Genomic DNA, 18,207 nt, shown 5'->3' with positions numbered 1-18,207 from the left:
GTAACTTGTTCAGTAATCCTCTGGGATTTAAAAAAAAAACAAAAAAACACAGAAATTACTTATAAACGTTTAAAAATAAAATATTAGCCTGTTTTCTTTAATAGAGTCTGCCTAAATGTAACAACTCACTCTTATTCAGTAGGGAGGAATCTCCCCCACAGATCTAGTGGAGCTTAAGAGCCAATCGTGTGTAGTTGCCAGGGGAAGAAATAAACATTTGGCCAATCAGCATCGCTGAATTTAATACATTTGGGGCGCTCAGAATATCTCGCCTCTGCCATAGGTAGATGACAGAAAATTTTGGGTCGCCATGGTGATAAAGTTGCTAGTGGCGACAACGCCAGTTGAGGGAAAGCTAAAATATCCACCTTGACTGACAATGACAATATAGAGGATTTTGTAGACGGCAGGTAAGCTACAGCTTCTGCTCCTCTGCCATGATATTGCCCTGATTTTTGTTGTTGTTGTTTACTGTTTTTGTTCAGCAACTGCTGTCATGTATTCTTTGCTGATTGTTTGTTATGAACGTTGCGGTGGTTTATTTAATGTTACTCTGGATAAGATAAAATAAAAACATATTTATGTCTTTTTATTATTGTTGTTAATAGTGAAGATGCTCTTGTTGCATTTGAGTTCCTGCTGCTATTATAAAGTTAATGTTTGGTTAATATGGCATGTTGATTTCTGGGACAGATGGCCATTCTGGTGTGGTGTTGTACAGGGAGGAGCTGAAGTCCTATTTCCAGCAAACTCAGCTCTATTAACATTCATATCAGTAAGATTTTGACTTATTGTCAGGTTAATTCAGGTGATGGCTTGGTGTAGTTCCAGTAGAATTTGAAGTCTTTTCGATTCCTAGATTAAATGCTAGCAGGTTATTTCACCCTATAACAGTGTGTTTTAGTTCTTTTGGGCAGGAAGACTGCTGCTGCTTAGTTTTATTAGTTGTCTTTCCTCATTTTTCATAGAATTTAGCTTTTATTAGCGTTTTTTCAGAGTTAAAATTGTAGGCAACCACAAATTAGTTGGCATTTTTCGCAGTTTTGAGTCTCATTCAGAGTAAGGTATTTGACACTTATTAAATAATATATGTTTTGCAAAATACTGAACAGACTTTTTACTTTTAACTAATCGAACACTTTATTTTATTTTGCTGTATGAAGAATTCAAATTCAATTCAAAATATCCTATTGATCCCAGGGGGAAATTAAATGTTATCTTTCCCATTTAGATTTACTCTAATGTTATCATCGTGGAATTTTTGTTATTTTTCTACTGTTTATTTGATTCAATTTCCCACCACAGTCCTTACACTGGACTATGAAGGGAAAGAATGTATGTGTGAATTATTTCACTGTAACAAGAATCTCAAATTGTATTTATTTATTTTTTAAAGTTACAAGTTTTAGAAACATAGAAATTACTTAATTGGTAGTGCCCCACAGTAAATGGAAATTGAAATACTTAAATATTTATTAGTTTAACTTATAGAATATAAACTTTTCATCTGAATTCATTAAGTTCTTATGTATTTGTATATTTATGCATTAATATATTACTGGCGTGCTAAATTGATCCTGGAATAATTTATTTTCAGTTGTATTTTATTTTAATTCTATTTTAATTATAATATTAATAAATAATTGTAATGATTTATCTACTACCTTTTGGCAATTTTGACTCTCCATCTGTATCATTTTTGACCAGTAGGTGGAGACACACTTCTTCATCTACTCTAAGGACACGTCACTACACCGCAGAGCCAAGGCAGAGAGCAAAGATTAAATGACAACCAATGAACCAATCAACTTTCTTGTAGGCTCCCGTTGACTGGATTTTGACCAATAAACGTGCACGCAAATGGTAGTGTAGGCGGGATTACGTTGAGGGTGAAGGTATAGTGTGTGAGAAGTGTATGAGTAGCAGGAGCGGCGGAGCGGGTGAGTGAGTGTTTTAAAAATATATATTATTGAGTTCTTGTTTTCCTCGGGAATATATATTTTCTATTTGAGGTCTGGAATTTATGGAGGTTTTAAAATAAATAAATAAATAAATAAAAAAGGCGCGTTACTGGTTTTCACTTAACAGGAGCTAGCATGTTAGCCTCTGTAGTTTATCTTCTACATATCTACATATACATACAGCAACGGAACTAACACATACTGTCTAATTTCTACTCTTCCCTACATGTCTGCATGCTAAGTGCAGCAAACATTTTAATATCTTGGCTAGCTTTTACTACAGCTGCCGTGGAAGTTGGTTAATGCCATTTTAAGGCTAGCTTTGATTGATGACTCTGCTGCTTAAACAGATAGCAGTCTTTCAAATAGAATCTCTTTGGGCTCTGTGATTCCGCTTTAATCGTTAGACGAGATGTTTTATTGCAACGCTGGACACAGCCGTCTGCACGGGCTTCAGAGAGGCTGCTTCCTGGTTTCTGACGCCATATGCAGTGCGTGGCCTTAGCTGGTTGGACTGGAGACAGAAGTTCTCACCAGCAGCTCAGACCCTGAATCTTGACTCTTGCTGATCATTGTTGCAGTGGTCTCATAATGCAGGATCTAACCGACGTGCGCCACTGCTTGTCCTGTCCTGAACAGGTAGTACGGTGAGCTGTCCCTGATCTCACCAAAATGACCAAGCTGGGCTTCCTGCGTTTGTCCTACGAGAAGCAGGACACGCTGCTGAAGCTGCTCATTCTTTCTATGGCTGCTGTCCTCTGTGAGTCCTCTGCATCCTTTATCCTAACAGAATGGCTGGAATACGAAACAGAGCAGGTGTTTATGTTTTTTGTTGTTTCTCCTCCTCAGCATTCTCCACCAGGCTCTTTTCCGTTTTGAGGTTCGAAAGCGTCATCCATGAGTTTGATCCGTAAGTTTCCATTGATGCCTTTAGATGAAATGATGTCCTCATGCTGTTGGCTCACCCTAACTTTCTTCTAACTATCAGGTACTTCAACTACCGTACCACCCGCTTCCTGGCAGAAGAAGGATTTTATAAGTTTCACAACTGGTTCGATGACCGAGCATGGTATCCCCTGGGAAGGATCATCGGCGGCACCATTTACCCAGGTAGGAACGATGAGCTTACAGTCATTCCCTTTTCTAGCTCTTATTTGTGTTATGCAAAATAGAGGAATCCATTCACACATTTGTCACACTTGGTCATGATGACCAAAAAGCTTTAAAATGTATATTAATCTTTTGTTTTAGCAGGATGATCTGTGCTCATAACAAATAGAAAATATTCAGTCTTTATAACCACGTTGAGAAATTCTGTCAAGAAATAGTTTTCGATGAAATCACCACGGCTACAGATGATTTAGTCCATTAAAAACCCACGTTTACTTGACTAGTAGTTGACCAGGTTTCTATTTAAAATGCTCTGCTATTTTAATAACTTGATTATGTTCCCACAAGCCCTCAGCATCATACATCCTCACCATAGCTAACAATGGCCCAGAGGTGCTTTTAGTTGATGGGGAGAACCTTTAGTGGTTGTCATGGAAATGCCAAGATGCTTCTGATTGCTGCAGTGAACTTTAGAGAATCATACGGTTTCCCTCTGTACCATTTGGCACGCTAAATATTGGCTCCCGTCCAGGCAAGTCCAGGGTTTAAAAAAGATGGATCTCAGTGCCACGTCATATTTTTACCCCAGGAAACAGAAAGTCATAGAAAACTACTTAGAAATTCCTAGAAACAAATGTTTTAGTTTCATTCATTTCAAAAATAATTTCTTCACATAGGATTTTTTTAAAATTATATTTTTCATTTTGAAGTATTTTTTTAAGCAACTTTATCAGATGTACCACGTAATGAGTTGACCGTCTTCCACTCATTTCCTTCTCCAGGACTCATGGTGACGTCGGCCGTCCTCTACCACGTCCTCCACTTTTTTCACATCACCATAGACATCCGAAACGTCTGTGTGTTCCTCGCTCCCCTCTTCTCCTCCTTCACCGCCATCGTCACCTACCACCTCACCAAGGAGCTGAAGGTAAAAACAATCCACCACAGGAACACACTCTCAGTGAAGAATCCAGAAACTTACAAGTGAAAGGTCTTTTTTTTTTCTGTGGGATATTATTTGATTTAAACAGAGCAACTGTCCATTTCTACATCTTTGTAGTATGTATTTTATACATTAGGAAAGGACCGAATCAATTTCTTTCCTTCCTACTTTGAAATGCAAAAGTTTGAGTTCATGCTTTGTTTACAAAAATAAAGTCAGTTTCTCCTGATAGTTGCGTAATTTTGGCACCTTTTTTGATTGCGGAAACTTTTTTTTTTGCTTTTTACATAAACTTGCAACTGGCTCATTTATTTATTATTTATTTATTTATTTATTTATTTTACTTTCAGTGACTTAGTCTTTCCTCACTATGTTGGCTCTTTGCTCAGTAAACAGTCACGTCCTGACTGAGTTGTCAATGCATGTGGAATTGAAATAAAATGTAAATACTTCTTGGTTGGTCTGTAACGCTGCATGCTCCTTGTGTGTAGGATGCAGGTGCTGGGCTCCTGGCGGCGGCCATGATCGCAGTGGTTCCTGGTTACATCTCCCGTTCGGTTGCCGGCTCCTATGATAACGAAGGTACTGGACCTGCCGTGACCGCTCAGCTATTACGTCACAGTCTGCAGAAAGGTTCTGGATTGGTCACGTAAAAGTAACGTTACAGTTAAGATGCCGTCTGTATCTCCTCCCCCTCTCAGGTATTGCCATCTTCTGCATGCTGCTGACCTATTACATGTGGATCAAAGCGGTGAAGACCGGCTCTGTTTATTGGTCCTCCATGTGTGCGCTGGCATACTTCTACATGGTGAGGCCAGTGAGGTGTTTGCATGGCGTTTTTTAAAGTAAACAGCGGTGACTGTGAGGTGTGTGTGTGTGTTTAGGTGTCGTCTTGGGGTGGCTACGTGTTCCTGATCAACCTCATCCCCCTCCACGTGTTGGTGCTGATGCTCACAGGCAGATTCTCTCACCGTATTTACGTGGCTTACTGCACCGTCTACTGCCTGGGCACCATCCTCTCCATGCAGATCTCTTTTGTCGGCTTTCAGGTATGTTGCATCGCCAGTGGCAGTATTTTTGTGTATAAAAAACACAAAAAAGGCTTCCATGTGACGGTGCGTCTTCCCTCCCACGCCAGCCGGTGCAGTCGTCGGAGCACATGGCCGCCTTCGGAGTGTTTGGGTTGTGCCAGATTCATGCCTTTGTGGATTATCTGCGCAGCAAACTCAACGCGCAGCAGTTTGAGATCTTGTTCAAGAGCGTCATTTCTCTGGTGGGCTTCATCCTGCTGTCTGTGGGAGCTGTTCTCATGCTCACAGGTAAACAACGTTGCCAACATTCTTGACCGACAATAACGACGTTTCCGTCGACGTGTAAATATGTGTGGGTTTTTTTATACGAATTTTAAAGAACTGCATTAGAAAAAGGTGGATGGAAATGGTGAAATCGGAAATGACGTCCTCATATCAACTTTACGTTTATGTCCTTGAAGTTGATATAATAAAGCTGATAATCGAATCAATTTCAAGGATATAGACATTGCATTTGAACAATCTGAGAACTAGTCTGTGAAATGGGAGTTGATTCATTTGGAACATGCTGGATTTATTTATTTATTTTTTTTCTTGTTCTGGTTTCCTGTCAGGTAAAATTTCTCCCTGGACCGGTCGTTTCTACTCTCTGCTGGACCCCTCCTACGCTAAAAACAACATCCCCATCATCGCCTCTGTGTCAGAGCACCAGCCGACAACCTGGTCCTCGTACTACTTTGACCTCCAGCTGCTTGTCTTCATGTTTCCTGGTGAGTCGGCAGAAGCAGAGGATGCAGTCATCACAACATGATCTCTCTCTGTGTATTTACCTTCAGATTTCCTTTCCCTCCTTTCTTCCAGTCGGCCTGTATTACTGCTTTAACAACTTATCCGACGCCAGGATCTTCATCATCATGTATGGAGTGACCAGCATGTATTTCTCAGCTGTCATGGTACGTTTTGTTTTTAGCACGCTCCCCCAATATATCTGCTTTCACAAAGGATCGTAGAAAAGGAATGTTTCTGCTTATTTTAAGTGCTAAAGGGTCAGATCAACATGGGGATAAAACGATTAATCATGATTAATCAGTTGTTGAAATAATCGTCAGTTAATTTAGTAATCGATTAATCATTAAGTGGAGTATACAGACTCAAAAAGTAATTTCCTGGAAAAAACACATTCAGAACAGTAGATTATCTAAAACTTTACAAACATATGGATTCTGCATTAAAGATGGAAAAAAAAAACATCTTTGTCTGTAAATATATTTAATCCCAAACTCCTCAAAATGTGTGTAGTTTCAGTTCAGATTCATTAAAGGAATGCTATGTTGCTGCATTTTAAGCACTAAAATGTTTATTTTCTTAATTCCGAAATGTAATTAACTTGTTTGGATCTTTTAAAGTATTTCTTATATTGTGTAAATGTGCCCCACGTGGCACGAATTGAACGGATCGTTTTCTTTTCACGCTTCCAGGTGCGTCTGATGCTGGTGCTGGCTCCAGTGATGTGCATCCTGTCGGGTATCGGTGTGTCCCAGGTCTTAACGACCTACATGAAGAACCTGGACGTCAGCCGGCCGGATAAGAACAAGAAGAAGCAGCAGGACTCCACCTACCCCATCAAAAACGAGGTGAAGTCAGAAATCACTCACCTGTTTAAAGCACTTTCCACTGAAGGCTGAAGGAGAAATGCTCTGGCGTTTCAATGAGCTTTACTGTTTATGTTACCATTAATCCTTAGCGTTTCAGTCGAAGGAGCATCTTCCTTCAACAGTAACGCGTTTCTGATGCGTGTGTGTGTACCCTGCAGGTTGCCAGTGGGATGATCCTGGTCATGGCTTTCTTCCTCATCACCTACACCTTCCATTCCACCTGGGTGACCAGCGAAGCCTACTCCTCTCCCTCCATCGTCCTGTCCGCCCGCGGCGGAGATGGCAGCCGCATCATCTTTGACGACTTCAGAGAGGCCTACTACTGGCTCCGCCACAACACCCCTGAGGTCAGTCATAGAAACGAGGGATGGGGAAAGGTGGTGATTGTTAAACGGGCAGTATTTGAACAACTTTTTTCTTAAGCTTTACATGATGTTACAATGTTATTCCCTCATCTAAAACATACCTGGAGTGTTGCTGTGATTCTCTCTTGCAGGTTTGAGAAATCCTTTAATCTCCCACGGCAACCATTCAGCTGTGCAAAAACCCCAGTGTGGACCCAGTGCCGCCTTTGGACGCAGCTCATCCTCTGAGCTGCAGATCCTTTAGACATGTTTGCTAGAGTAAAGCGTTTTTCTCCTCTCTCAGGATGCCAAAGTGATGTCGTGGTGGGATTACGGCTACCAGATCACCGCCATGGCTAACCGGACCATTCTGGTGGACAACAACACGTGGAACAACACGCACATCTCCAGGGTTGGACAGGTGAGCTTTACCTTTTAGATTTTTGTCGCGTCTAAAGCATTTCGGTGCTGACTGCGGATGTCTCCTGTGCCGCAGGCCATGGCATCCACTGAGGAGAAGGCCTATGAGATCATGAGAGAGCTAGATGTTAGCTACGTTTTGGTCATATTCGGAGGACTGACTGGCTATTCCTCAGATGGTACGTCATTAAGCTACATTTCGGTACTTTATATCTCTAGTTACTGTGTGCTGAGTCTGATACAAGCACCTCTTTACATGACAGACATCAATAAGTTTCTGTGGATGGTCCGCATTGGCGGCAGCACGGAGACCGGCAGACACATCAAGGAGCATGACTACTACACTCCCACCGGAGAGTTCAGAGTGGACCGCGAGGGTTCGCCCGTCCTACTCAACTGCCTCATGTACAAGATGTGCTACTATCGCTTCGGACAGGTCTACACAGAGGGCAGTAAGTCATCCGAGCAGTATGAACTGATTAGTCACAGGCCAAAGAAGAAAATGTTGACCAACATTAACCTCTTAGATTTTTTTTTTTTTTTTTACACTAACGCAAATTGTAGTATCTGTAGGGATTGCACTCAATAGTCATTTGCGATGATGTGGTAATATATGGTGTAGCTTAAAATTTTCTATTTCATGCACTTTAATTAGCATGCTTTTTATTTCTATGTAAATGGAAAACTAATCTCAGTTTAGAGACGTAATCCTCTACTACACGATCTGTTCTGTTGGCTAAAATATTTTTTGTTAAAAAAGCAAAGTAACATTTTATATTCATTGAAATACTAGGTAGCCCATAAGAACCTATTTCTCTAGATATTGTAAAAAACAAATTTGAAGAATTGCCAGAATTTAGTTCAATACCTTTAGCCATTTATGCCGTCAGTGCACCCTCTAGTGGTCTCAGATAAAAATACATTGATTTTTATAATTGCATCTTTTTGAGATTAAAGTTCTCAAAAGATCTTTACACCTTTACATTACTGAACATGGCACATCTAATTTTTTAAGTCTTGATTTCTTGTGCTCTTTAGATCACACACTATTTTTACAATTACAATAAGAAAAACTGAAAGTATCCTGCCTGGAAGCATTTGTTTTAGCATCAATTGTGCAGTGATGGGCTCTACTGTGAATGACGGACTATAAGAAAACCTGTCTGCTGTTGTTGCAAATACAAATGCACATAGTTTAAGACCTAAAATAAATACTGATTACTGCTGCAAAGAGTTTCCACTCAGACTGTGCTGTTCTCTGCAGAGAGGCCACCTGGTTATGACAGAGTGAGAAATGCTGAGATTGGGAACAAGGACTTTGAGCTGGATGTACTGGAAGAGGCCTACACTACAGAACACTGGCTGGTCAGGATATACAAGGTGAGTCTGTTGGGATTGTTTGAGGGAAAACTCCAGTCAAGGTAAAATGCATTTATTTCAAACTTCAAATTATTGGTGCAACAGTTTCAGACAAAAAAAGCAGCAGCTTAGAATGTACACAGGCAATTCAGCATAAATAGAACATGTTGCATTGCAGCTTTCCACTAGGCAGTCATCAGTGAAAGCTTTGAAAATGTTAGTCCTGGAATCAGATTAACTCATCGTCTTGTTTCGGGATTCAACTTTTCTCTTGTTTCAGGTGAAAGATCTGGACAACCGGGGTCTTTCGAGAACATAAAACCTTCAGGCAGCAACGTTGCTCTTCAGCCTACAGCACTGAACATCTTCCCATGGGAGTCGGCGGACGGTTGCGAGAAGTACTTTTTATACTTTAGGGAAGAAAACTGCATCAAAGTGATTTTGGTTCTTGAGTTGTTTTGGGGTTATTTGGGTTTTAAGAATCTCCGTTTTTACCTGAAGCTGGAGTCAAAACATCCTGTCTGATATCAGGACGTATAATTTTCCATTGGGTGTGTAACTGAAAGCAGTGTTCAATTAAGAGTGCTTTGGATTTTTTTGTTTTTTTACAATGTGATCAATTAAAGTGGGATTGATTGTGAATTGTGTTGAATGCCTTTTTTGTTTAGTCATTGCAAGCCCTTAGTAGAGCTCACATCCTAATTTTCTGAGTTTAAGTTTCTGACTTTTAAAACAACAGGACGTAGATTAGGTGTCATTTTATACTGAAAAATTGAGTAACTGTAGAACATAGTTCTACAGTTACTCACACTTACTTTAGGTTAGTAAAACAAAGTGTACCTATGTAGTGTGCCATAGCTTAAGTCCTTTACATTTCCGTATAAAAACTAAATACTTAGTATGTATTTTGATCCGGCAGCTCCTGCAGAAGCGCAGGGTTCTTCCTGTAGATGTATGCATTAGGATCGTCGTCCAGCTTCACCAGCTCGGCCAGCGACGACACGCATGGATCGTGATCGGTGAGCATTGTGGGCAGATGGGAGGATTTATGGTGGATGCGACTGGACCGGCGCACCGGCGTCAGAAACTTCAGGTCTTTGATGTTGCTCTTCCTCCTCGATGCGCTCGCACTCACCTCGCCTTCAATTGTTTTCTTCACACTACATGGTTTCAAGAGTAGAGGGGGAAAAAAAAAAAAAAACAGAATGAAGACAGGAAGCAAATAAACAGTGATGCAAATAAAAATGTCTGCACTTACCTCTGCAAGTATGGCGTGGTCTTCACACTGTATTTGATAACTGAAGCGCTAGTTAGGGGTGTCGTCTCCATCACATCATCACTACTATCATCTTCTGAATCATCCTCACTTTCCTCAACATCTTCCTGCTTCACTTCTGATTCCTCTTTAATCTCGGTCTGTTCATCCTTCTGCTCTTCATCTCTACATTCTTCTGCTTGGTCGCATTGTGCATCAGCATCTAAATGAAGCAAAATGAGAATTATTAAAATAATCTTGTGTGGGTTGTATTATGAAGTTACACAAAATCTTGACTTTAAATTCACTGCAGTAACCTTGACAACGTACCATCAGAGCTTGCGGATGGAATCGCCATGGCCTCCAGGGCGTCACAAAGGTTCACAACAATCTGTCGACATGAAAATACAAGATTAGATTACCTTCTAACTTGGTGTAACATTTTTAATCCATTTCCATAAGAAATCTGCTTACATCATCTACTCTGCCAGGAGGTTCAGACAGATCTGCCTCAGAGTCGTCCAGCAGATCCAGTGTTGTGTTCATGATCCCAGGAATTGGGCTCTGTGCACTACCTCCTTCTTCTCTCTGAGTTTCCACAGAGGGCGCTGGGATTTCATGCTGCATGCCTGGGTTGGGTTCAGCTCCACACTGTGCACTGGGCTCCAGGTCAACATTCTCTGGAACCTTTGGATCCACTTTTACTTTTGTAGCAAGCTTTGTTTTTGGAGGTGCTTTGGTTGTCATGGCAGGTCTTTTCAGAGTCTTCCCCTTGGAGGCCAGCCACTCAGCCAGTTTTGCTCTGCATGAAAAGAAGGTTTAATAACTGTAAGGTTGAGTAAAATACATTTTTGCTTCTGTTTGCATGAATACTTTACCGTTTTTCTTCTGCAGTCTCTGCAGCAACTCTGTACTGACTCAGTGTGCTTGAGATCACAGGTCTACTGGCTTTCTTGTCGGTCACTGGAATCTTTGGCTTTGAGTTCTGACCACCTCTTGCTTTAGTGGCAGCCACAGTTGTGCTTCTGGATGTAGCAGGTGGTAGCGTGGCTGCGAGGGTTCTGGTGGGAGGCCGTGCAGAGCAGAACCCAGCAGGGCGACAGTTACCGACGGGGGGCCTGCCCACCTGATGGGGTTGGTCAGAAACTGACTTGGACCTCATTGGCACTGGCCTTTTGGCGACTTGCCTGGACACCTCAGTTACAGATTTGGACCTGTTCTTTATGGCTGTGTCTTTGACCTTTTCGCTCTCTAGTTTAGGTGCTGGTGGCTTAATAACTGCTGCACTTAAAGAATCACTTGACTTCCAAATAGAGCCAATTTTTGACTGAACAATTCTGCCTTTGTACATCCCTGGAGCAGGTTTTACTGACTGCTTTGGAGCTTCAGCCACAGCGGGTTTGAGTATTTGTGCTTTGACATCTTTAGTATCTCTCTGGAACTTTCTTTGAGTCTCTCCAGACACTGGCTTCCTACCCAGCTGTTTACCCTTTGCCTTAAGAGAATCATCCTTGTTGAAGACATCCTCTTGTTTGTTGGCTTTGATTTGGAATGGCACAGCTGATGTAGGGCCCGTTTTAACAAAGGATTTTGCTCCAGTTGGAGGCTGAGTGTTCTCCTTGTTTCCCTAGTAACGTTAAAAGAACATAAGTGTTAAATCGGGTGTAAAAGCCCAGGGAGCTAATTATAGTTTCATTTAATAATAAGACTTTTATCCCGAACTCACCTTATTATTGGGATGTTTTCGTCGTGAAATTGTGATGGTGTCCATAATGTGGCCTAAAAATTACAGATGCAGACAGTTAGCGGCAGAAATACACAAGCATGACTTTAATATCTAAAAAGTAAATACGTCATGTAATCGATTCGAGATATACGTAATCTGGAAGAAATACGTTGACGTATTTAAAAGTTTGGACTAAAACAAATAGTAATTTATTCGGCATGTTATATGCCTGCATCACCTTAAAAAATACTAGTCATTACTTAACGCACACAGACTTGCAAGAAATCTTAACTTACCTTGCAACGGTTGGTCCAAACAGCTTTACACCACTGCTATCCTCCACAGTAAGCCACTGTCTGAGGAAAACACGCGGATACAATTTCATTTGACTTCGCGCTTATTGCTTTACGATTGGCTGGCTAGTATCGCGAGAATTTAGAACTAACCAATAAATTGTCAAACGACAGTTGCGTCATTACGTAGCCTGAGCGGCTTCTACACTACAGCAGTTTGAATGTTTGAACCCAAATAGAATTCCAGAAGTACTGGTCGGAACACACCCATTGTGTTGCAGTTCTGACTGAGGCAGAGGAAAAATAGAGGGAAGTGAAGATAGACTAATGACATTAGGAGTTTTTACACGGAATGCTTAATGCTGCACATTTCATTCTGTGTGTGTAAATGATGTTTCCAGGTCAGCAACCGTCTACAATCCACAGTATAACAATGGTCGCTCTATTTGATTTAGACGCCGTGTTTTTGTTTTGTTTTTACATATCTACAATATGACTGGAAAACCACAACATAAGCAGTCAAAGTTCGGAACATGCCCAGACATGTTTTGTTTTTTTTTACCTTGGGAAAGTGGCAAACAAATCTCGCGCTATTTTTTACTTCGGCTAAACGTTGTCTAAACCAACCGGAAGTTAACTTACCTTCAAAATAAAAAGAAAAAATGGAAACGTAAGCAAAGACGTATAGCAAACAAAGTCTGATTGTTGAACTTTTTAAAGATAAGGGTTAATAAATTAGAAATGTGTAAATTCTAATATAATGAATAAAAGTTCATTTATTTTAGTAACTTAATTTTCTAAGTAAAACATTATGTGGGTTAATTACACAGACTGACTGATTTTCCACTTAAAGTTATGTGGGCAGTGGGCTTAGTAAAAAGTATAAATAATACCCCCTTAAAGGTTTTTATTTTTACAAGGTTCTTTTAATCTGATGCATCAGACCTTTAACAAGGGCTTACCATGGCAGTATCCCTCTCAAGCCAAAGTAATCTGCTCTGACCTAAACCTTAACCCCAAGGATACTAGACACACCAACTAAAACTCATCCCGTGTTCAAAGAAAACCTTCTAGTAAGGGCAGACCAATCGATCTATAAATCTATTATCATTTGCATGCATAATATAAACTCTCCAAAAGGCCAAATCCTCCTCATTATACCTCTAACTACAAGGTTGCCCTAATTGAACTTCAGCTGCTCTAAATTAATGTCATATGAACAAAAATGCAATTTTTGTAACTTTGAAATTATGTAGGTGGTCTTCTTGAACCACACTGCACTCATCAAGTTCACTTTTCAGAGGCTTTTATAATTTTATTCTGAAGGCAATAACCGGAAGTCTTAGTTCTTCATAGCCTAATGCTAGATCTTCATAGCTTGGCAGCTAACGTTAGCAGTCGCCTCTTTCTTCAAAAAGTCCACGAAAAATAGAGTTTTATTCCTAAAAAGTCGCCATGCAGAACCACTGCGTCGTGCTGGACTGTCTCAGTGGTATTTCAGACTTTCAGGCCCTCTTCCGGTTTCCACGAGATCCAGACAGGTAAGTGATGCTAATATAGCCAGGAAGATGTGCATCAGTTAGCATAATATCGGTTTCGCGGGTCTAATAATGTCTTTTAATGCACCGCTGCATGTAAATTGTGTGGCTTTGTGAGCTCCATTAAGATTTTGTTGCCATTCCATAGTTAAAATGGCAACATTTTAACTATGTTTACTATGTTTACTATGTAGAAGTAAACATTTTAACTTCTACAGACCTAATATCTGTAGAAATATCCGCAATAAATTCACAGTGAACTTTTGTGCATTTAGTTAAAAATGGACCAAAACGAACGAAGAATTCCGGAAGTTTTTTCAGCAAAAAGATGTAAAATTGAAATTATTGCCGTTTAATCTTCCATTGGGATCAATAAAGTATTTTTGAATTTGAATATGTAGGAACTCTGTAATATGTAACATATAGCTGGTGTGTTCCTCAGATCGCAGAAGTGGGTTGAACAGTGCCAGAGGGATGACCTGAAAGAGAAATCAGCGGAGCAGCTCTACAAATACTACAGACTCTGTGGGAAACATTTTGAAGCATCTGCATTTGATAGTGTAAGTTCTGTGCTCAGTTTGGATGGCTGTGTTGCAGATTAGAGCGTGATCCAACACTACATATATGTAGATTTCTATTTATGTTTCTACATCTCTACTATGTATGCTTTTAAAATAATTTATTTCTGTCATTATAAATGTTTACACATTTCTCCAGTATTTTCATGCTAATCTACACAATGTTGTTTCCTCTCTTCTTTATCCTGTAGAATTGATTGATTTCATTTTCACCATCAATATCTTGACTAGTTTCATCAGTGTATTGATTAAACTTTAGTTGATCATTTCTAGCCTTTAAAAGTCTGTCTTCCTATTTTAATCTCTAAGGTATCTTGGGTTACACCTACTTGGATGAAAAGAACTCTGTGAATAAAGTTTGATTGATTGATATAATTCACTACCACAATGGTGGTATAAAAGAAGTCTAAAGTTTATATATATATATATATATATATATATGGATTACATTGTGTGCTTTTGTTCCAGGATTCTCCAGGTTCTGTGTTGAAAGCTGATGCTGTCCCGTCTGTGTTTGGTGGTCCAGGCCAGCCTCAGAGTGGACAGGTGAAGCATGGTAAAGAGACGGTGGGTAAAAGAATGATTCATTAATTATAGTGGATGTCAAATGTTTACATCATCTGTAATTGTCTCAAAATGTTGATAGCTTTTTGCAAATGCATGTTTTTTTTTTTACATTTGCCAGACAAACAACACCTAAACATAAGATTTTTTATGTTAAGGTGAATGGTACAACATTTGTCACACTAGAGGGAGATGATGTTTTAGAATGATTTGTCATGGTATATTTTATGTATTTACAAAAACAATCTTTTTAACTGCTTTTAATCTAATTTCACTTTTGATTTGTCTGATTTTCTCTGAAGACAAAAGATAGTGAAACTGAGAGAAGAGGAAGGAAAAGTAAGATGAAATAATGCATTTTTTTTTATTTTAAAAAATGTGTTCCAATTGTAACCAAAATGTTTTGTTTTTTTTTTTGTTTGTTTTTTTAAGGAATGAAAAAAGCTCCAGCAGAGCCTATTACTGAAACTGTCCAGAATGTACCAGAGGAAGATGAAGAGAAAAAGTACCTCAAGACTTTATTGGAGGTTCTTCTACTTCTCGGAGAGCAAAGCATTCCGCCATTTGCACCGTGCAATGGGAAAGATGATGGCTTGAAGTCGTGTAATTTCCAGGCGTTGTTGGAATACCGCCTGAACTGTGGCGATGAAGTCTTAAAGAACAAGTTTGATTCTTCAAGGCAAAACTGCTTTTCCAACGAACTCGACATGCTAATCACGGTTTGTGAGCAGTATGTGCGCAGTAAGGTGATCGAGGGAGTCAAGGAAAATGGCTTTTTCTCACTGCTCACCAGCGAACCGGTGAAGATCTCAGGAGAATGGTGCCTTCCGGTGTTCCTTCGTTATGTGGACCAGTTGAAAAGCCATCAGGAGAAGTTTGCGGGGTTCTTGACCTTTGAAGGAGACGAAAATGACCTGGCAGAAAAACTACTATCTGAAATGACCGATCGATGGGGTTTAGATATGAGCCAGTGTAGAGCGCAAGCTCACGCCTGCTCTGGGACCCACTCGAGAAAAATTAAAGCATTTGCTTCCAAATTGGTTGAGAAGTACCCCAAGGCTTTACTGACATTTAGATCTACTAATCCGTTGACCCTGGCTCTGGCCAACAGCATGGGAGTGTCAGGGGTTCAACTCGTCCTGTCCACCTTTAAGCAGATTGAATTGTTTTTCTCTCAGTCACCACTACTGCAGGTGGAGTTTGAGCATGCAATTTCCATCTTCTACCCAGACAAAGAGGACAAAGCTGAGGAGCTGAAGAAGATCTGCCGGACCGGCTGGACCAGAAGAAATGATGGGTTTGAGGTGGCACTGGATGTCATAGAGGCACTGTTGCTCTGTGTGGACAGCGTCCACGACAACGAAGACATGAGGTGGAATGACCAAGTCACCCACAGTGCTTTAGAGATCTCCAAAGCCTTAACTGACTTTGAGTTCATCATGGCATTAATTGTGCTGAAAAACCTGATGGTGCTCATCCAGGCATTTGGGAAAAACCTCCAAGGTAAAGCGGTGGACATCCATTCAGCTACAGCCAGCTTGACCGCCGTGCTGCAGTCCCTGAAGGAAATGTCCGACAACATCGACGTCTACCACGACTTTTTCTACGACGAAGCCGTCAACCTAGCGGCAGCCATGGAGATCCCTGTCAAGGTTCCTCGGTTCTTCTCGAGGAAGCGTCAGGGAGAACAAGGAAGCACTCAGGAGGATGACTACTACAAGGAGCATGTGACGGTTCCTGCGGTGAAGCACGTCATCGGCGAAATGAATGATCTCTTCTCTCAGGATCACATCAAGGTCTTGGGGTGTATGTGTCTGATCCCAGACATCATAGAGGGGAAGAAGTCCACTCAGCCGGACGAGGAGAGCATTCAGGTGTTCAGCGACGACATCCCGAATGCAGGAAGTCTCTCCGCTGAGCTGCACTGCTGGTGGGTCAAATGGAGCAAGAAAGGCAAAGGCGAGACATTTCCCTCTAGCCTCCATGACACGCTACAGCTGGCGGACGTCAAGTTCTTCCCCAACGTGATGACGGCTCTGAGACTCCTCAGCATCCTACCCACGCTGGCTCTGGAGGACAGCTCCGACGTGGCGTTCAAGCGTTACCAGATGTACATAGAGAATATGCCTGACAATGTCAAGTCAAAAAGCCTCGCCCTCTTCAACATAAACTACGACGTTGGGTTCGATCTGGACTCCATGGTAGAGCTCTACCAGAAGACGTACCCTGAAAGGCAGGAAGTCTCTTGAGCTTCCAGAAAATGTTAAACTTTATTTTCTGACCCTCAAATGAAAATGGAATGTTTTGTACTTGGTTTTATTTTTTATGTTGAAGTGTAGACATGAATATGGTTAGATCTGTACACTAGGTCTCTATAGTTTTCTTTTCTTCCACTGTTGATCAGTTCTCTAGTAAAATGATAATTTGTTCTGCTGTTTTGAGAGTTTTGTCCAGATTTGCAGAAAACATGCCCAGTCTTGAATTTGCAATTAAAGAGAAGGAATTTCTAAATTCACTGGTATTGTCATTCTGCTTTTATTTTAGGGTTTCCTTACTTAGCTTTCAAAATATAATTTCTGGATGTGATTGTAAAGTCACACTGATAATAAATAGTTTCTAATTATTTTACCAGAAGCAGAGATTATACATTATAAACATTTAACATGTTCCATGCCTTTGAAAGGTTTTCATATTCCCTAACATTTTTCACATTTTTTCAAAAAATACAAACCATTGTATTTTGTTAAAAATGTATGTGACAGGTTAACATACTGGGAAGAGTAATTATAAAGAGGATATTGGGGAAGTGGTGTTTGTATTTATAAAATACAACCTCCTCGTCTCAATACTTTGTAGAACCATATTTCAGTGTGGTTCTTATCACACTAAGTATTTTGGCAATAACTACTAACTTTTCACATCTGCTAACTATTTGCTAAACAACTCAACCTCAGTCAAATTGAATGGAGTGCATGTAAACAAAACTTTTGCCATACTAACACATAATATGTTGACCTAAACCTTACAATTATAATGCTGTATGTTTACAGCTAATGCTGTGTGTTCATGTCTCAACTCTTTAGCAGCCTTAAACAGTTTTCTCCCAGTGTTGGTTTGTATTTTATTTAAAATCTTGCTAGAAGACAGGAAAATGTTACAGAACTGTTTTTATTCTCTTTCAAATCAGTGCAAAAAAAGTCAATGTGTGGATAAAATGAACTAGTCAAAAACTTCAGTGATTTTATGTGGAATGATAATGTTGAAATCTAGATTTCGCTTATAAGAAGCATTTCCACAGTTCAATTTAATGAAAATCACTGCCTTATTTTATGGTTTATTGCAACAATAAATATATTCTCAACTGGCAGTGATGAAGTAAGGGTCATAAAGCCTTCACATTAGATCAGAAGCAGATGTTCAACTGCTGATA

The 18,207-nt window shown here is 40.2% G+C and overlaps 3 protein-coding genes across 4 annotated transcripts; 2 read left to right on the top strand and 1 right to left on the bottom strand.

Moving 5' to 3' along the window:
• Positions 1-311: 311 nt before the first annotated feature.
• stt3a (STT3 oligosaccharyltransferase complex catalytic subunit A) lies at positions 312-9,465 on the top strand. 2 transcript variants are annotated; one of them, XM_016674304.1, is made up of 18 exons: positions 312-410; positions 2,601-2,721; positions 2,811-2,871; positions 2,950-3,071; positions 3,854-3,999; positions 4,506-4,596; positions 4,716-4,822; positions 4,899-5,063; positions 5,153-5,333; positions 5,660-5,815; positions 5,907-5,998; positions 6,524-6,679; positions 6,859-7,047; positions 7,349-7,465; positions 7,541-7,643; positions 7,728-7,916; positions 8,729-8,844; positions 9,104-9,465. In XM_016674304.1, exons 2-18 carry the CDS (start codon positions 2,634-2,636, stop codon positions 9,140-9,142), a joined length of 2,118 nt encoding a protein of 705 aa, XP_016529790.1. In that variant the 5' UTR covers positions 312-410; positions 2,601-2,633; the 3' UTR covers positions 9,143-9,465. The 2 variants fall into 2 exon arrangements, with proteins under 2 accessions (XP_016529790.1, XP_007558076.1); XM_007558014.2 differs by lacking the exon at positions 312-410 and adding an exon at positions 1,841-1,940.
• On the bottom strand, positions 8,885-12,209 carry LOC103142126 (cytoskeleton-associated protein 2). The gene is made up of 7 exons (XM_007558015.2): positions 12,101-12,209; positions 11,805-11,857; positions 10,957-11,705; positions 10,553-10,880; positions 10,409-10,469; positions 10,082-10,301; positions 8,885-9,983 (listed from the first exon to the last, which is right to left on the bottom strand). The coding sequence occupies exons 2-7, from the start codon at positions 11,847-11,849 to the stop codon at positions 9,719-9,721; spliced, it is 1,668 nt and encodes a 555-aa protein (XP_007558077.1). The 5' UTR covers positions 11,850-11,857; positions 12,101-12,209; the 3' UTR covers positions 8,885-9,718.
• Positions 12,210-13,413: 1,204 nt separating this feature from the next.
• Positions 13,414-17,292, top strand: LOC103142124 (52 kDa repressor of the inhibitor of the protein kinase-like). Its single transcript, XM_007558013.2, has 5 exons — positions 13,414-13,638; positions 14,078-14,195; positions 14,682-14,780; positions 15,080-15,116; positions 15,210-17,292. Exons 1-5 carry the CDS (start codon positions 13,553-13,555, stop codon positions 17,024-17,026), a joined length of 2,157 nt encoding a protein of 718 aa, XP_007558075.1. The 5' UTR covers positions 13,414-13,552; the 3' UTR covers positions 17,027-17,292.
• Positions 17,293-18,207: the final 915 nt, after the last annotated feature.

The sequence above is a fragment of the Poecilia formosa genome, unplaced genomic scaffold (assembly GCF_000485575.1).
Source record: "Poecilia formosa unplaced genomic scaffold, Poecilia_formosa-5.1.2 Scaffold93, whole genome shotgun sequence".
NCBI lineage: Eukaryota > Metazoa > Chordata > Actinopteri > Cyprinodontiformes > Poeciliidae > Poecilia > Poecilia formosa.
The sequence above is the reverse complement of the archived record's forward strand: the minus strand, read 5'-3'. Positions and strand labels throughout refer to the sequence as shown.

Excerpts from the sequence above, each read along its gene's own strand:
- stt3a (XM_016674304.1), top strand. The coding sequence starts at position 2,634 with ATGACCAAGCTGGGCTTCCTGCGTTTGTCCTACGAGAAGCAGGACACG. Across the intron at positions 5,334-5,659 it reads AGCTGTTCTCATGCTCACAG|GTAAAATTTCTCCCTGGACC; the intron begins GTAAACAACGTT and ends GTTTCCTGTCAG. Across the intron at positions 5,816-5,906 it reads GCTTGTCTTCATGTTTCCTG|TCGGCCTGTATTACTGCTTT; the intron begins GTGAGTCGGCAG and ends CCTTTCTTCCAG.
- LOC103142126 (XM_007558015.2), bottom strand. The coding sequence starts at position 11,849 with ATGGACACCATCACAATTTCACGACGAAAACATCCCAATAATAAG. Across the intron at positions 11,706-11,804 it reads GAAAACATCCCAATAATAAG|GGAAACAAGGAGAACACTCA; the intron begins GTGAGTTCGGGA and ends TAACGTTACTAG. Across the intron at positions 9,984-10,081 it reads ACCACGCCATACTTGCAGAG|TGTGAAGAAAACAATTGAAG; the intron begins GTAAGTGCAGAC and ends GAAACCATGTAG.
- LOC103142124 (XM_007558013.2), top strand. The coding sequence starts at position 13,553 with ATGCAGAACCACTGCGTCGTGCTGGACTGTCTCAGTGGTATTTCAGAC. Across the intron at positions 13,639-14,077 it reads TTTCCACGAGATCCAGACAG|ATCGCAGAAGTGGGTTGAAC; the intron begins GTAAGTGATGCT and ends TGTGTTCCTCAG. Across the intron at positions 14,196-14,681 it reads AAGCATCTGCATTTGATAGT|GATTCTCCAGGTTCTGTGTT; the intron begins GTAAGTTCTGTG and ends CTTTTGTTCCAG.